The following is an 18,431-nucleotide window of genomic DNA, read 5'->3' on the forward strand; positions in this document are numbered from 1 at the left end:
GTTGCAATAACTGACGATAAAGGAAAAAGAGAATTATTTTTTCTTGGATCAGAAACTCAAAAAATGATCGATTGTGAGCATGCAGTTGTTCAGCGTGTGGTTTTGCTATTCCTTCCAGTCAAATTTTAACAAACTATACCCAACAAGCCTAACCAAGATTGTAGAAATTACGTACGCAATATATCAGGGACTTTCCAAGAGACGATTGTAGAAGGAATATGTCAGAAGAACAGTCAACAACGTACCAGGGGTTAATTTGCGCTGAAATTTTGCCTTTGCGAATACTCCTTCCTTCTCCTCCGGAGAAATAACGTGACTTGAGCCCGCGGTCCAGGCGTTAAACAAGTAACTGGTCAGCGGTCAACTTAAAAAGATGCAACCCCGATGAGCTCTAAACCTGAGCCCGCGATATAGTCACATAATACTGGTCAGCGGATAGCTTGTAGTGACAGCTGTCAATTAACAATAGCGTGGACGCCTAAAATCAAAGATGTAGCTATGGTAATGGTGCTACTCTCTAAGTTTTCAAGGTATTGACGCACGGACAGACGTACGTACGTACGGACAGTCACGTGACAACCAAAATTTTTCAGATCGATGGGTTACCAAATTTTCTAAGGTATGGGGCTCTGCTCGCCCGCCTTCGGCGCGCAGGAACTCCGCTACAATTATTACCACTCACACACTCACTCTCTCACTCATTCACTTACCCAGAACCCTCTTTCTTAACAATCAAAATAGCGTAATGGCATCGCACATGGGCACGCATTTTAAAAGCTCTTACTGACCGAGCAGGGGATATGTATGGAAGAAACTTGACCCGAGGTTGTGAGTACAGACCGAACACAGTTCGGTGTGTACACACCACCGAAGTCAAGATTCTTCCATACAGATAGACTAAGCTTGCCAAAATTTTCAAACTCTCAGACCTTCCCAAGGAAAGTCATTCACTGGTGTTTTAGAGCAAACAACAACAACAAAAAAATGTTTAATGTAACTGTGGCTTATACTAGCTGACTAATTTTGCTTGCGAACGGCGATGAGCTAAACTTAAATCTACCAAAGTTTTTTCGTTCTCTTTACCTTTATTCCTCATTAGGCTTTTTGGCACCTCCACTGATATTTTTAGAAGAAAATTGTCAATATTCTTGTATTTTAGTTTGCAACTTTTTCACCGCAATATATTACCGGTCTTCATGCCGGTCTAAATGGGAAAATCTAGCTAGACCGCGATAAAAGTCAATTTCAACCACTCAAATTCAAGTATATAGTAGTTCCCAGTCCTTGTGAGACACCACCATATAATAAATATGAAGAAAAGTGCGACTCTTAAGTGATATACCGTAGGGGGAAGCGAAATCTTCCCTTAATTCAAACCTCCAGTCTCCCTGATCGCAACTGCAAGAATATGAACTAATTTCAAAGGTGTAGGGGATCTTCAGGTCGTCATCCCAAGATAAGGCGTGTACTAAAATCTTGGATCTTATATTTGAACGTAATAGGATAAAAAAAAAAAACAAGAGTTTTAGTTGCTTATATTCAGGTCTTACCGCAATTTGTTCCTTTAAGAACTTGCCCTTTGTCACAGACAAGACCAACTATTCGTACCACCGGTGGTTTTGATGGGTTATATTCCAACACAACTCCACTAATGTTCAAAGTCAGGTTTGTTTCATTCAGGGGTGCTAGAACGTTACTGGATATCTGTTGAGTTGCCTGGTTCTGACCAACCACGGATGTATTGCTTGGCAGTGGGACTCTTAAAGCGAATTTCACCGTAACGGGAACTTTAGAAGCCTGTTCGATACCAAATATGTCCGTACGGCGAAGAGTAACGCTCCGTTCTTCGCATTCCACTTGTACATTTTCAATGGCGCATTTTTCACTTCCATCACAACCTCCAATAGTACCCAAGAGTTTTGTAAAAAGTTCCATGAAGTCGCTGGCAACGAAGGCGTGCTTTTCTTCCGTACATTGCTTGGCTAGATAGTGAAGTTCTAAAGTAAGTAAAGCTTTTGCTTTGCGTTTCCCTATAAAGACAAATCAGACAAATTAACTCTTCAGTTAATAACCGGCTAACGGGTGAAACTAACCATATACTGACAAGAAGCTGGCATAATTCCAAAATTTTGCCTAAAGTTAAACAACGTTTCATTAATCACGCTAAACACGGGAACATTTCATTAGCAAAAATTCGTCCTTAAATTAAAAGTTATTTTTCTCTTTCCCCTCCCCGAAGTCTACTGAAAAAAAATAAGTGTCTAAAGTGTCTGAATCACGCATCATTTCGTTTATTATTTTCATCATTACCAGCATCATTGCCATCGTCATCATCATCATCATCATCATCATCATTATTTTGTCATTAAGGGTAGTCTTTCTTAACTTCCCGTTGGTCATGAATTTGTTACATCCTTTGTCAATTTACCTTTATTGATGGTTATAATTTCCATGTTAACAAGCGCCAGGAAAAACAGCAAACAAATCCAGCACCACATGGGACTCATGGCTATATCGGGAATCGTCTTCCTGCCTATGATAAAAAGTAAAACAATGTTAACAAATGCCAGGCTCTTAAGGAAGTAAGAAAAGTTGCACGGCGTTTTCACACAAAAGTATCAATTTCACCAAAAAGAAACAGAACAAAGTAGTCTTTTGCAAGAATCTTAGCTACATGGCAAATGTAATATCTATCTATTCTAGCTAACTATCTCACCTACAAGTCACAGCTGGATTTCGCTAATAAACGTGTTCTAAATTTAAAAGACGAAAGATCGCAAAACTCTTGTTCTACGCTTGTCGCCTAAAATTACAAATGGCTTCGACTATCTCAGCAATGAGTGCACGTCGAAAATGTTAATCGGAGGTTAATTAAGAGGCATAGCCGTTAGTCACCTTTCAGTTAGAATAAGTTGGGGCAAAAGGATTGTTCATTGTTTCGTCGCTTGATAGTGACACCCTCGTTCGCACGTTTATCTCTAGGTTCTTACTACTGCGAACGATGATCTGAAAAGATTGAAAACCTAAAAAAAAAAAAAAAAAATATATATATATATATATAAATATAATGTGGGAGGAAAAACACAAATAAACTACACGTTCATCCCTACAAGCCTGTTTCGTGGTTGCCCACTCATCAGGGGATTTAATAAGAACAATCTTTACCACCGTTTATAAGATCACAAGCTAAGATCACAAGCTAAGAAAGATCTTTAACCGAAACACCATTAAGATCAGCTACAGCTGCATGAACAACACAAAACAAATAATCGACAACCATAACAAACGCATCCTAACTGCATCTATGCCGACTGATGACACCGCCGCCGCCGCTACCATCAACAACAAAAAGTCATGTAACTGCCGACAAAAGAACGCATGCCCGCTCGACGGAAACTGCCTACAATCATCTGTAATATACCAAGCCACCGTAACACGCAAAGACAACAACACGGCAGAAACGTACATTGGACTCACAGAGAGCGACTTCAAAACTAGATACAGAAACCACACCGCATCATTCCGCCACGCTAAACACAGAAACTCGACCGAACTCAGCAAGCACATCTGGACCCTCAAAGACAATAACATCGAACACTTTATTTCCTGGCGCATTCTCTCATCACACTTGCCGTGTAACAGCTCAAGCAAAAGATGTAACCTTTGCCTTAAAGAAAAATTCCTTATCATCTGCCAACCCGAGCTATCAACACTTAACAAAGGTAATGGACTCGTATCATCTTGCCGCCACAGAAACAAAGCCCTCCTACGAAACAATTAACCCGTTAAATTTCGCGCTGCATATATTATGTAAATTATATTGTATATAAACGGTGGTAAAGATTGTTCTTATTAAATCCCCTGATGAGTGGGCAACCACGAAACAGGCTTGTAGGGATGAACGTGTAGTTTATTTGTGTTTTTCCTCCCACATTATATACTTCGCTCTACTCTGATGTATTGAGCACTGTTTTACGAAAACCAAATTTAACACTTTCCACCCTAAACAGTCGCTCTTGCTGCTTGGAGCATTAAAGGCCTTCTGCCCCGCTCAAAAACGACTCCTGACTAAATAAAGTTCTTATTAGAACGGTTAAATGACGCTCCCGACATGTGGCAAATTGACCCTGACTCAAAGGACGATAGTTTCGAAGTCAGTGGTTGCGTGAGTTGACAATGCAGGCTTCATTCGCCTCATAGAAGAGCGACGGGCAAACAACCGTGATACTATCACAAGGATGTTGGTTAGTACAGAGCTAGTAAGCCTTGTGCATTGAGTGGGAGGCTCATGCTAACGAATTTAGCGCTCCACTATTCTGCCGGATTCTGCCGGATTCTTCCTAGACCAGTTGTGGAAATATCAACTCAAGAAGAGCTCTGCATGAAGAGGTATCCACACAGTCTACGAGCGAGTGTCTCGTTTAAAACCATACAATTACTGAACTAAATTATCATATCCAGCCCTTTTCAAGTTGAAATTAGCTAGAAACGAACCTGCAGTCGCTGAAGTCCAAAGCCGTCAGAAGACAGTGCTACGCCGGCATATTAGTTCAAAACGAAACAGAAAGTTAGAAATTGTAGACGGTGGCGTGTTGATATTATGACGTCATTTCAAAGCTAATGTCTCTTTTGATATGTCACGACACGTTTTGCTTTCTATCCTGGCCCAATAAGGATATTGTGTGTCGTTAGGAGTAGGACTCCTGGTAACATACTGTTATTGCAAAGTTCATTTAGTAGCGATGAAATCTATTGGCTGTTAGCAAATCCCAAAATTAGCGTAACTTGACTCAAGTAACCAATAATCATTGACAAGATCGCTTTTTACGGATTCCTCTAAGTTTGAAAAAAAGAAGGTTTTCAAATTTTCACTAATCGAGTTCCAATATTTTCGAATATTCCATAAATTGTTCTTACTTTAGGTAAAGTATAGAACATATTAGGAGCACTTCTTGTATTATAGTTATGTCTTTTATTGACTTGAGTAGAAAGTATCAAACACAGATGGTAGACGTCTATTATGAAATTTATACAATATTAAGAAAGACAAGGTGAGGCAGTTTAACAATATTTAAGTGTTTGAAAATTGGACTAGAATGCTCATGAAATTTAGAGAAAGTCATCACTCTCATTGCTCTCTTCTGTAAAATAAACAAAGGCAGGGTGGTTGAAGAATAGGTGTTACACAAAACAAAATTAAACCATGGGTTAAGAAGTGATATATTTTTAGGCATAATATAGTTTAACCAGACTATCTGAATTTACATATAACAAAGTTTAAAAGAATCCCAATAATTCGCTCAATCTTATAGCAATGTAGCTTATTTGACTTTTCCATGATAAATTAGAATATATTATAATATAACCTAGATATTTTTTGAATACTCTTGGTTTATGTTTGTGCCACTTAAAGAGAGTGTGGCATGAAAAAGTAACTTTCTTTGTGGAGGGTAGACAATGACAAAGTTTGACTTATCAATATTAAGTGAAAGTTTGTTGGCACTTGACCAAGTATGAATATTTACTAGTTCATTGTTTACTTTACATTCAAGGACTTTAAGATTTTTGTGTTTATAAAAGAGATTGGCATCATCTGCAAATAGATGAAAATCTAGTATTTCAGAGCAGTTACTAAAATCATTGCACTGTTTGCAATAAATTATTTTATTCTTCTCTAAAAATTGTAATATTCTCTTATGCAATAGCTTTTCTGACAGCTCACTGAATATTGAGAGAATAGAAACGGGACGATAATAATTTAGATTTGCTTGTTCACCCTTTTTAAAAAACAGGGTTAACCTTGGCTATTTTGAATAAATCTGGGACAATTCCAGTAGAAAAGGACGCATTGAATATAATTTTTAGAGGTGCAGATATAACATGTTTGGTAGCTTTTAAAATAGCAACTGGTATGCTGTAAGGTCCTGTAGACTAGCCCAATAATTTCATTTTCAATTTCAACTGCCGTGTTGTGGGAAATAGAAAGAAACTATCTTGGGATGGAACTGTGAGCTACTGAAGGGGGGATTTATTTACACTAGGAATATTCTTTGTCAAATTATATCCAATATTAGCAAAGAAATTGTTAAAAGCATCTGCAGCCATTGAACTAGGATCGTTTATTTCAAGATCCTCGACAAGTAATTTAGTGGGAGTAGAGTCAGATCTGAGATTAACAAGTTGTCTTATCCCCTTCCACACTTTCTTAGAATCAAGCATATTTACATGGAAATAATTATGAAAATAACTGTTTTTATTCAATTTTAGTAAGTGATTAATTTCATTTCTATAAAGTTTGAATTTAGTGTGACAATATACAGAATTAGTTGAAATATACATGTATTTCTTGAAACGTTTGTTTTTTGTTTTGAACGAGACCCTTAAAGACTGAGGTGGTTATCCATGGCTTGGATTTCATTCTTAATTCACGTTTAGAGAGTTGTATGAGAGGGATATGGACATCAATTATGTCAGAGATTCTGGTGTAAAAAGAATCAAACATCAATCTCAGTAAGACCCACTATTGAGAAAGGCAAATATAATTCAGAGAGCATAAATGTTGCAAATTATCAAGGTTGAATGACAAGCTCCTAATATTGCAGTGCGTGCAAAGCAAAAAAGCATTTGTCAGAAAAATATTCATTTATGTAATGATTATCATGAAATTTATGAGAATTATAGTACTGAAAACTCATATGAAATCTTCGAGGTAGAATCGAGTTACAAACAGTGACAGAAATTTCGAATGGATGGAAGAGGGCGGGCGTATGTAACTGATGTTGTTAGTGGCTTAAAGACTTCCTCTAGAAGGTCCCTTTTCGTGCTGAATACCTGGATGTTTAGGAACATTGCGAACTGCAGGAAGATATTTACTTGTTCCATGCAGTCTGTTTTGAAAGGTTTAATGACGTCCAGGTTTATTTTAGAAAAAAAAAATGCTGTCGATATCGCTTTCGCGAAATTTAATGCCCTTTTCTTCACTTTCCCCAAACGGATTCGTTAAATACCGTTTCGTCAAAATCGTTTCGCGAAATCATGTCACCTACATGCAGTTTTGACTAGACACCGTCCATTGCGTTGCCTTCGTCAGTGCTCTGAAACTCGTCTCATTTGCTCAGTGATACACGCTGAGGTAGATTTTTAGAATTCTAACATGTATGTGGGCTAATCTAGTTACTTGTGTATAAGTTACGTACTCACAATTCTTTGGAACAGCTTCAAGATTCCTCCAGCTTCGACAGTCTCTTGCCTACGCGTTTGGACCGGAAGATGGAAAAGCGAAAATCTTCCTCCTTACTTGTATAAACATAAGAAAAGGGGTTTTTCCCGTTCTTGTGAAACTAATGGACCACAGTTAATTGCGGTCGTAGTCGTAGTTCCTTCTCATACTAGGAAGCTTTTTCGCCAAGCTACAACAGCTGTTGGAGCCAGCCAGAATTATGTCCATGCAGTCTTTGTGAGTATCCCTGTTAGTCTTCCAGTTGAGTAGTTTGCTGACTGAATTTGTTCTGTGCGTTTGATTATTGAATCCAAAATTATCTAGAAGCAACTATTCGGCGATGATTGATTGTCGGAATTGATTATACGATAACGTTTCCGCTTTCTGATTAGGGACAAAACCCTTTGAAAGGGATAAATCCCTGTGCCCTGAAAGGTCATTTCTCTTAAATGCAAGATCCCTTTACAGCTTACAAGACACCATAGTCTAACATCTTATCTCAGTGTCACTTGTTTAGTGCGCAGAAATACACTGGCAAACCAAACAAGTGTAACGCAAGGGACACGCTAGATCAAATTGGCAGTATACTTTTTCACTTACTTTTTTTTTATGAATACAATTTGATCTAACGCAATCTAGCCCGATTTGACCCTTATTAACAAAGCTTTTTGTTTTCTTGATTTTAATTGCCATGTTTGCTTATTCTCGGAAAGTGCGCATTATATGATAGTTGTTTGTTTGTTTGTTTGTTTGTTTTTGTCGGCTCATCGTTTCGCTCTGTATTTTAGCCAATGTTTAGCTTTAATCTGTTGTTTGTTGCTTTATTTCAGTGATTGTAATGATAATGATATCAGAGGAATCGAAAAACAGTCAGCAATTTTTCAGCACAAAAATTATACTCTTCAAAATATCGGAAATTTTAACCTCGCAGAGTGTAAAGAGTGTGTAGAATACAAGCGTTACCTGTGGTAGCATTACGTTACTACAAAATTGGCAGTTATATATAAGGACATTTGACGAGTGTCCAAAATCACCATTAATGAGATTCAGCGGCGCATATCCAACAATCTTCGAACGACTAACTTTTTTAAGAGTTGTTTATATAAAAGGCCTCTGAAATATCGAAAGTAATAACTCCACCTAGTTTACTTCAAAATTGACAGGTTAATGTAAGGCTTAGGCCAATTGACAGCTGACGGTCACAGAAGAAACGTTAACGCTATAATCGATATTGGTCGATCGGGAACACATGATAAATGTACTATACCTTATTCTGAACTTTTCCGAGAAAGAAATTGTAACCCTTCTTTGTGGTAGTTTTCTTTTGGTTACCTTATCAGCTATGAAATTCTGAATTATTCGCATGTCATCGCTTGCGTTATCGAGGTACAGCTGTACAAACAGTTGAATATTTGTGCCTTAAGTGAAAAATAAATTTCTTGTGAAAATCATGCACTCATAAGTTTGTTAACTTATACACCTTGGCTATTAAACCGGGATGCTTTACCAAGGAGCCTTAACTCTACCTTAATTAATCGACGACGTCACTTACAAAAAAAAAAAAATATTCTCTGAAAATTCATCGATCCAGGTATCTTGTACGCAAACAGCACAAAAGGCAAGAAGTAGGCTGATGCAACGAGCAGGTGGTGCACTTCACATGCTTGCGTCAAAACAAGACAAAATGGAAGGACTAGGCTGACAACCACCCAACGTTTGCTGTTGTATGATCAAGGAGAAAATTATAATATTGATCTCTTTAGCTTAAACGGTTTGTTTTACCGTTTCAGACCGCGTGATATTCTGTAGATAATTTGTCTTTGATGCATTTAAAAATGATTCATTTATATACACGCCACAACCTGTATCATCACATGGTCTAAAATGGGGCAACAAACCGTCCCAACTAAAGAGGGTCTGTATTATCTTTTACGTGCATGCACGAGGTAAACCAAGTTCGTTGATTATATATAAAAGTACGAACAAGTTCCAAAAGTTCTAAATTCTAATTTAAACTTAAGGGGGGTCTTATACTCTCAGATAGAAATTTTTCTCCAGAAAAACATTTTTTTGGAACATGAATATTCAACATCCCTGTCCATTTGAAGATCGCGTTTTGAAACGATTTTCCTGTAATTACTTCTTGATTTACGTTTGAATAAAGAAATCTGCACACTGGTAGCTATATTCCAGCATAGCAACACCCATAGCAACCATTGTTTACAGTCTAAAATAAAAGTACTCACAAAATGGATTTAATTCAGTACATTTTAATGACACTTTACAGAAACGCTTTAAAGATGTGTACTTATGAGAATTTTGCATCATAGTCCTGAACATTTGTTTCCTGTACCATCGTATACGCTCCTTATACTTGGTTAGCATTTCTATGACTGGTGTTTATTCGGGTATTCAATGGACAATTTTTGTGAAAACTTTCGATACTCCCCCTCTCCTTTCCTCTGCCCCCCCTCCCATCCCTCTCCCCGCCCTCCCCGCAGAAGCCTTATTTCTCAAAATGACCAAATAGACGAATCACCAATATCTCGCACACGATATCTCCACTGGGTTTTAACCGAATGTTGTCAATTTTAAGCATCGGTAAAGTGCACTATTATCTAGGTCTTAAACCTCCAAAATTTGCAATTTATGAAATTTCTTTCCTTGTTATTAGTTATATTAGTTAATATTAGTACAGTTGTTCAAAATTTCCCGAGAAAAACCCCCTCAAAACAATGTTTTCTGACGTTTGTCTCCTGGACAACTTGCTTATGGACAGGATGAACTTAATGCCATGCTTCTCGAACCATTCATTGTTACGTTGTTGTGTTTATAATGAACACTACTCTTTAACACTTAGGAGCTAGTTATTTATTAACTATCGTGGCATGTGAAAAGGAAAACTCATTTTTTCAAGTCAGAGTGCTATGTCTTTTGACGTGGTACCAAAACTGTTCCACAGAGCTGTTTTGCCAAAAAATTTATATATTTTTTTTAGGTATTAGACCCCTTAAGAGTCATTGATGTTTGATTGATCATTTATACTTTGCCGCAACGTTTGAAGCGCATCGAAGCAACCCACGTGACGGAGAGCAATAGCTAGTGTTTTAATCGTTGCTAACTGAGGGTCAAGCTCTTTCCACTGTAAGAGGCCCTGAATACACTTTTCGGCAATTTTTTCATGCTTGTGATCCTCGCTCAGATTTTCAATGACCTTTGCCTTCATGGACAGGCTTCGCAGAAGGTCTTTCCAGTCGCGTCCAACATCGGGACTGATTTGATAGATGAGTTCTTCTGTTACAGGCTCGCTTCCCAATGACGAGACATAGTGATCCCAGTCTACCGAGCCTTCGTATTGCGAAGTCCCTAGGAAAAAGCGTTAGTCAACAAAACGATTAGTACGGCATGCTATATTTACCTTGTGAATCAGCAAGCAAAAGCAACTAATGCATCGATTTTTCTGCCAGTAAACCCTTCGGTTGACTGCGAGCAGTCTCTCTTTTGCTCAAATATTCGTATGGAAGAACGCAATCAAGAACAAAACACAAGTGAACAGTCGTAAGCGTGCAAGCGTTATATGCAAAGCCGCGAGCTCGCACGCAACTCCCAGCTCGCGGCATCGCCGCTTCGCACGTCACGCTCACAGCTAGTCATGTTCGCAAGCTCACCTGTTTTGCGTTCTTTCCCACTGATTGTCGAGGAAAAGAGAGACTGCTCGCAGTCTACCCTCTCGGCGTTTCAAGATCACGTACAGTTGGATTAAAGTGCATCTAAAGTGCATCATGACCCGACTGATCTTGGTTCTTTGCCTTCTCGACGAGCTCTTTCCAACGGAACACATCCTTATTTTTTGCGATTTTTTCTTTCGGTCTGCATGCTTGTCTGTCTCTTTAGATCTCTCACCAGAAGGCTCAGAAAATATCAAGAAATTAAAACTATTTCCGAGTCGCTCTAAGTGTTATTTGAAATCCCACTTACTAGAGAAAGTGTCGCCTCCAAGGCCTTCTTCGGAGCTTCGTTGGATGCTCTGTCGCTATACAAACATGAAAATAATGCCAAGTCAGATAATAACGCCAAATCAACTTTGAAAAGTTCGAAGACTTGTTTATAGCTTGCCCTAAATAAGTTTTACATGAGAGTAGACTGCTTTGCTTGATGCAGATTGCCCAATTTACTAGTAGGGAAAATAGGAAAAGGGGAAGGAGAAAGGGAAGGGTGGGCTATGGTATTCAAGTAAAATTAGCCAAATTCGGAGACTTAATCTGAAATTTAAGTCAGTCCACGAAGCGATCATTACGTGACATAACGTTATCATTTTATGTGGCTTTCCTCTGACGCTTAGGGAATGTTGTTTGACGTTCCACGCATCTTTCACTCGATCAAATTATCATTGCTTGGAAAGCTTTGAGGTTATGGAGGGGGTGAGATTCCCTACCTCCCCTCATTCTCCTCATAGAAGGTGTAGCAAATCAAAACAGTCTGATGTCATAAAGTTAGTTTTGATTGAGACGATTTTCTGACCTAAAAGACCAAACTTGAAACTCAAGGTGACTGTTACCACCATTTCGGAGACAAAGAAGCTGGACTTACTGTCCATTGTACCTCTGTCCCGTGAATCACAAAAAAAATAGAAATAAATAAATAAATGATAAATAAATAAATAAAAGTTATAGGCTTTCCCTATTGCAGCAAATATTTCTCTCTACCTTTAAAGGCGTAAAGCCTGGATACACGGAAAATGAATGTTATTGATCGTCATCTTCCTGTTGAAACTTTACTTCACAAGAAAAAGCTCTGACATATAGACCGTCTTCTGGTTTAACAGCAAAATTGCAGGTATCTTTAGACCGATATCCACTTCCTCTAGCTTTCTCGTATTTGTATATCTACAAGTGATGAAACACAACAGATTAGGCAGTGATTGAAGCATTTTTAGGGGAAAGATTCAACTTTGTTGAAGTTGAAGACTGAGGTGATAACGATCTTAACGACAAAATAACTGATGCGTTCTTTTTGGGTGCGAGAGACGTTGGCAGAGTTTTTGAACACGAGATATTTGTTATTGGACATGTGAGTTCAAAAGAAAGGAATCCGAGGACTCGCTCGAATATAATGTAATGGAATGTGTATGAAAGGATATCCAAGAAACCCAAAACCAAAAGATTGGGAATCCTTTAGTCACTATGCAGTGTGGGTTAAAACATGGGTGATAAGTTAACTGGTCGAAATACCAAACGACGAGAGGAGCCCCTTTACGACCAACTCGTTGGATCAACTGGCATGGTAAATTTTCTTTTTCCTTTTCCTTAATATATATATATATTTAGTTCTCGTATTTGTGAAAAACAAGCAATATTATAGCTGAAAACCAATGGAAAAGATGACCCAAATATCTTCTTTTGGCCTCAATTTTTTCAATTTTTCTTCTTCAATTCTGGTTTTATCTGTCGTTAACCACCAGCTTTTGGGTCTCGATGGAAATGTTTTACACATTTGATTTGCTCTTATTTGAGGTTAAGAAATCCTCAAAATAGTTTACCTGTGCATCGTCAGTCTTGTCGAATTTCCAGCCTTCTTCAAGATCAGTTAGTCTCACTGTGATCATTCTGTTGTCTTTGCACATTCTGAAGGGCTTCTCCCTTGCTGGCCTCGAGTCAGGAAACCGTTCCTTTTCTGCCAACTCCACGCGCTTATAAGAAGGAAGACACATAACAGAGGTAAATGCAAAAGGTGCTTAAGTGAAACCAAATGAGTATATACTCATAAAATATCCTCTTACAAAAAAAAAATCCTGGGATTCACTCTCGTGTAGTTACATGCTCCAACCTGAATTTACCTTTTTTGTTCCCACCTAACTAAGAGTACCATCGATATTCAAGCCCCATTGATTCATCCATCCATCCGTCCATCTATCCATGAATTAAATAACGTTTTCTATCTATTTTCCAGCTTTATTCAAGCTACTATTGATCCCAGACGTCTGTTGAGACGGCTTTTTCTTTCAAGCCTTGCTCGCACTGTTGGTTTCATTCACGGATTAAAAAAAGGATATTATCACGTGAACACGAATTTCATAATCGTGCCATAACTGAATCTCCTGCGGTCGGGAAGGTCCTTTCCAGTTTGCTGGCAAAATTGTTGAGTTTTGGACTTTCTAGCAAGATTTAATTTCAAATACATATACAGAGAAGAGTTGACGGATGCAAAATTCATCCCATGGATAAGATTTGAATCGAACATTCTACTATCGAGGGATCTGTAACAGCTGTGCTGTAAACTGTAGCCTTGCAAGAAATGTTTGTCATCAAGTAATCACATATTTGAATCCGCGGTTGAAACCAACCGTGGATGTAAAAGCCTGAAAAAGGCCATTTCAACAGACGACCGGGATGATACTAGCTATCCATCCATCCATCCATCCATCCACCCATTCATTCTATACGTGTATGCAGATGAACGGCTCGATGGATTCACAATCACAGACATAATGCATATTTTAGCACTCTGCCCTTAGTCCTGTCACTCATTTGATCACTTACCCTCTTAGAATCTATATTATTACTGTAGACGTAAAATCGTAGATAAATAAGGTCGCTTCTGGGATCCGGTCTGCTGGCAAAAACTGTCGCTATTTTTCTCCTTGGCCCGCCACAGGCAAATATGCTCCAGAGTGAAAAATTATTAGTTCTGATGTGGATAGCATCCTCTTTAACCGCGAAGACCGCCTGGGGTTGACTTACTTTCTCCGATTCGTTGGGTACTCTCTCCCAGTTTGAACAACCTATATAAATAATAGTGGCGTTTGTGTTATTATTTATTTTCTTTCTTTTCTGTTAAGTTTAGTTGACGTAGTCATGGCCATGTCTACATCTATGGTTTTGCCTATACCTATTCCTAGATGCCATATTTATGCCTGTGCTTATCACGCCCGCGACCATGTCCATGTCCGTGCCCGTGACCGGTCGCGTACCCTTACCCGTACCCGTACCCGTGCCCTTGTCGGTGCCCATGCTCGGGCCATACTATACTGGTTTGAATTACATTCACATTTGTTGCACGAGCACTGGTGGCTGAGTACCGCTTCAAAATAGTACTGCATTCAGATACTGGTATTTCAAGTACCCAAGTACCATCTAGTGACCGAGTACAAGTTCGAGACCTTGTAGCTGGGCGCGCGCACTGTGTCCGACTTCTGGTCTTAGTTCTTGGGAAAAAAAGGTGTGTTAACATTGGAAGCCAGAGAGAATTGTACTCAAGCACCTTGCTTGTGCCTCCAGTGTGAACACAGCCTTAACCTACGTTCACACTTGGTGCCCAAGTACGGTACCCGAGTACGTTTCACACCGTTTTTCCCAAGTCGAAATACTCACTCCAGAATTTAATTTAGGGCCCATACCCAAGTATAAGGACTCGACCTTGTACTCAACCATGACTAAATGCTACTTGAGTACTTGGAGCAGCCGGTGTCTAAAGGCAACACTTTTTTGTTCGTTGTCCAGAAAACAGAGCTCGGGCAGGAAGTAAAAACAAAGCCTTAGATTTTTGCATTCTACCCTCAAAATTTTTTGAACTTTTTGGAATCGACGACATCCGAGGCCCCATGAGAGACAAGCATAACCTCTCAAACTAAGGTGTAAAAAAAAAAACAACAACAACAACTGTTACCTTCAGCAGAAAGCTGCCCACATCTGTAAACAATTATCCGTTCCTCTTTAGCTTTGATCAAATCTAGGCAGTGTGGAACGATGATTTCTACTGGTTCTAACAGGTAAATGTCATGCGGCCCGCATTCAATCACGGGGGAAATAAGAGTCCTATCGCTTGTCTCTGGGATATCCCGCAACAATGTTGTTTCATCCAAGAACACTCCAAAAAAGACAGACTGGTTTATTCCAGCGGGAATTGCACAACCAGGAACGATGATGCGGACGTCAGACTCCAAAGGTGCGCTCAATTCTCCACCAGCACTAGTGAATGTGGCTTCTAATCTTGTGATGTATTTTGGAAATGACGTGGGAAGGTGATTGTGTAGAGTTTCGTTGTTACAACTAGGTGAATCCACCGAAATCCCCTCGTTTTCAATCTGAGAAAATAAAATAGTAACTTTTTGTTACAACAACTAGTTATAAGCCGTGTGTGTACTTCCTTTCTTTTATATTTAGAGCTACATATATCGCGATTTAATTAGAAATCAAATATTACCAATGTTTGAAATCTAATGACGCAACACAGCTGAACGAGAGAAGTATACGTTGAGTCTATTTTCAAATGCTAAAAATCCGCCGTGGTACATGACGTTTTCCAAAACGACTCGTTTCGTCTGAAAGAAAATTGTTTCTTCTTTAAATCAGTGAAATAAAATTTTGGGCAAATAAAATCTTAAACGCCGAGGCAGTAAACTAATGGAGCTCTACTTGATCCTGAAACGCGACCTTTGACCTCAGCGTAACAAGAGAGGATAAAAAAGCTTCGTTAGTTTTTAATATTTCTCACTGATATCTCTCCGACATAGTTATATAGCAAGAAAATATTTTTAAGCATGAAATCTTTCAGGGTCAAGGAAGGAGGTAAAAGTTACATTTTGACTCATTAACTGTTCATTGAAAACTAAGGTTGTTAGAATGTAGCGAATTCCATGGAAGGGGAGAGACGGAGGGACGATCATTTAACTGCCTCCCTCTCCATGTCCTGGGAGTATGATTCTACACCTACTCCTAAGGGCAACATCATTTTCAAATATACTAGGTATGATAACGGTGACTGCTTAGACTAGCCTTCTACTTAGCCCTACGTTCCCCTGCCAAGGATCAGTCACGAGAAAAAATGAAAAGGAGTTCCTAGAAAACTATTTCTATAGATTCTATACCGCTGACTGACTTTTAATGGCACCACTGAAACGAAGGTCTGGGTAGAAATTATCAGATACCCCATTTGTCTTATCCAGTGTTTGAAAATGACCTCCACGGTCAATATGGGGGTTACGAAAACCAACGTCAGGTTGTAGTACGGGCTCCGGTGATACCATGACTTTCAGTCTCCCTGCGTCGTTTGGAAGTCTCCTTGGCTGCCCATATGCAAGATTGTCGTGTCCCATAGTTTCCTCCATGTTTTCCTCCGTGCCCATGCCCCGTGACAGAACATTGGTTATCAACCGTCTTCTGACATTGCAAAAACAAACATAAAATGCTTTGATATTTGTGAGGTAAACAACTGATAAGAATTATAGAAAAATGATATGTACTTGTTCAGGACCAGAACTTAATATAAATTAGTCCGTATCGTAGACCAGAGCATTGTTTTCAGTTACCGTATGTGTCTGTAACGTTTGCTGCATTTAGATTAATGATAATAATAATAATACACACATGTATAATGAGCGTTCTGGCACAGCACTCACGCAACACAGTGCAAGCGTAACGCTACTCCTCATCTAAAGATTCGGAGTAGCGTTACGCTTGCACTGTGTTGCGTTCGCTTGTGTCCAGAACCCTCACTATACATATGTGTGTGTGTGTTACGCAACAGCACAGCAATGAAATTGGGCGAAATAGCGGGTCCAGCGAAGCTGCAACGTGTGTAATCAATATGCGCTGATGTGCCCTTCACTAGTATATACAAAAAATGTGCCAGAGTTTTTTCCCTATTGGAGAAGTGTATGCACAGTGTATACGCCGACATGGCTGCCGCAAGATATTCGTCCGATGTTCTGAGAATGTTCTACGGCCCAATACCGAGGGAGGAAAAAACAAACCTTCCCGAACCGTTAAAACCTGATCTTACCACACTATTTGACGGGTTCCAAATATCCCAAAACAATTTCCAAGAATGGCTCCGTGTGTGGAGAATGGATATATCCGAAAGGAACCCAAGCAAGAAAGATCTTTTGAAGTTCGCAAGGGGAAACAAAGAAAAGATCACCGATTTGGTTGGACAAGAAACCCGAAGGTTAAATAGCGTCAAAGTTAGTTTTGGGTTACAAGTAAAGTTTTCAATAGAAAGAAACGGCGAAACGCAATTCATGGAGGACTATTTCGAAGACGGCAAACGGCACGTTTTCGAAAGGAACGATGAGGAACAGATAAAACAAAAATTCGATGAATTCATTGAAACCGCAAAAGGAGAAATAGAGCACTGGTCTGAGAAAGGATCAGGATGGGTGGTTGAAAAGATACAGATCGCGTACGTGATTGTTGCACGCTATCGGCCGTTTCGCGGAGGGAGCTATTTGCCTCTTCCAGCCAAACTGGCAAAAAAGAAAGCAATAATCAACGTGCAAAACAAAGACAACGAATGCCTGAAGTGGGCGATCAGAGCCGCTTTATTCCCTCCGAAAGACGGAAAGAACCCGCAAAGACCAAGCAAATATCCGGTTAAGGACGGTATCAACTACGTAGGCATCGATTTCCCCACACCGGTAAAACAGATAGAAAAGCTCGAGGCACAAAACCCGAAACTCGCAATTAACGTATTTGGCTGGGAAAACGATTTTGTGATTGTGCACCGGATAAGCCCAAAACAAGCGAATGTGCCACGGATAAACCTGATGTTAATCGAGTCAGGGAAAATTCAGCACTATTGTTACGTAAAAAGAGAAAGCGCTTTGCTTTTCGATCAGAATAAGAACAGAAACGCAAAGCACTTTTGTATGCTGTGCTTGACCGGTTTCTCAAAAGCAGACTTGCTCGTGAATCACAAAAAATATTGCAAAGGTGTGAATGGCAGGCCGACAAAGGATCGAGATGGCAGAAGAGGGGAAAAACATCCTTTCCTTCCAAAACTTCAAAAAACAGATGAAGATGCCTTTTATTATTTACGCGGACTTTGAGGCAATTATAAGAAAGATTCTGGGCTGTGAGCGTGAGAGAATGCAAACAAGCCACACAGAGAAGACCGAAAGGCACGAAGCATGCGGTTACTCTTACCTTGTTGTGAGAAGCGATGGTAAAGTGGTAGGTTCAAATACTTACAGGGGCGAAAACGCGGTGGGGACGTTTTTAAGTGACGTTCTGCGGGAAGAGGAGAAAATAAGAGAGAGTTTGGCCACCCCGGAACCGATTGTTATGACGTGGAAGGACTGGGAAAATTTCAAAAAAGCAACTGATTGCCACATTTGCAACAAAACTCTGATAAAAGACGAATTCGTGGATTCTTTGCCTGTCTGGAAAGTTGAAGAAGCGGGTGAAGAAGGTGAAGGTAAAAAATGGAGTTATTG

At 39.4% G+C, this 18,431-nt stretch overlaps 2 protein-coding genes and 1 pseudogene across 6 annotated transcripts in view; 1 reads left to right on the top strand and 2 right to left on the bottom strand.

Moving 5' to 3' along the window:
- LOC110048947 (uncharacterized) overlaps nucleotides 1-7,682 on the bottom strand; it is a 28,643-nt gene extending 20,961 nt beyond the window's left edge. The window contains exons 1-3 of one of the 3 annotated variants that reach the window (XM_089280668.1): nucleotides 7,197-7,682; nucleotides 2,429-2,533; nucleotides 1,551-2,030 (exon numbers count right to left, since the gene is read on the bottom strand). In XM_089280668.1, coding sequence (XP_089136794.1) covers nucleotides 1,551-2,030; nucleotides 2,429-2,507 — 559 coding nt within the window. In that variant the 5' untranslated portion in view covers nucleotides 2,508-2,533; nucleotides 7,197-7,682. Of the gene's footprint in view, nucleotides 1-1,550; nucleotides 2,031-2,428; nucleotides 2,534-4,494; nucleotides 4,581-7,196 lie in introns of those variants that run through there. The other 2 variants (XM_089280667.1, XM_089280666.1) reach the window with 2 other exon arrangements.
- LOC149096434 (adenosine receptor A3-like) overlaps nucleotides 1-18,431 on the top strand; it is a 319,741-nt pseudogene that overhangs the window by 76,986 nt on the left and 224,324 nt on the right. The gene's annotated exons all lie outside the window — the stretch shown is intronic.
- LOC149096444 (uncharacterized) overlaps nucleotides 9,721-18,431 on the bottom strand; it is a 30,058-nt gene continuing 21,347 nt past the window's right edge. Inside the window, exons 5-11 of one of the 2 annotated variants that reach the window (XM_089280692.1) lie at nucleotides 16,146-16,374; nucleotides 14,885-15,302; nucleotides 13,759-14,000; nucleotides 12,759-12,908; nucleotides 11,926-12,105; nucleotides 11,198-11,252; nucleotides 9,721-10,585 (exon numbers count right to left, since the gene is read on the bottom strand). In XM_089280692.1, coding sequence (XP_089136818.1) covers nucleotides 11,965-12,105; nucleotides 12,759-12,908; nucleotides 13,759-14,000; nucleotides 14,885-15,302; nucleotides 16,146-16,374 — 1,180 coding nt within the window. In that variant the 3' untranslated portion in view covers nucleotides 9,721-10,585; nucleotides 11,198-11,252; nucleotides 11,926-11,964. Of the gene's footprint in view, nucleotides 10,586-11,197; nucleotides 11,253-11,925; nucleotides 12,106-12,758; nucleotides 12,909-13,758; nucleotides 14,001-14,884; nucleotides 15,303-16,145; nucleotides 16,378-18,431 lie in introns of both variants that reach the window. The other variant, XM_089280691.1, reaches the window with a different exon arrangement.

Source organism: Orbicella faveolata, unplaced genomic scaffold, assembly GCF_042242905.1.
Source record: "Orbicella faveolata isolate gen_17 unplaced genomic scaffold, um_ofav_v1 contig_48, whole genome shotgun sequence".
NCBI lineage: Eukaryota > Metazoa > Cnidaria > Anthozoa > Scleractinia > Merulinidae > Orbicella > Orbicella faveolata.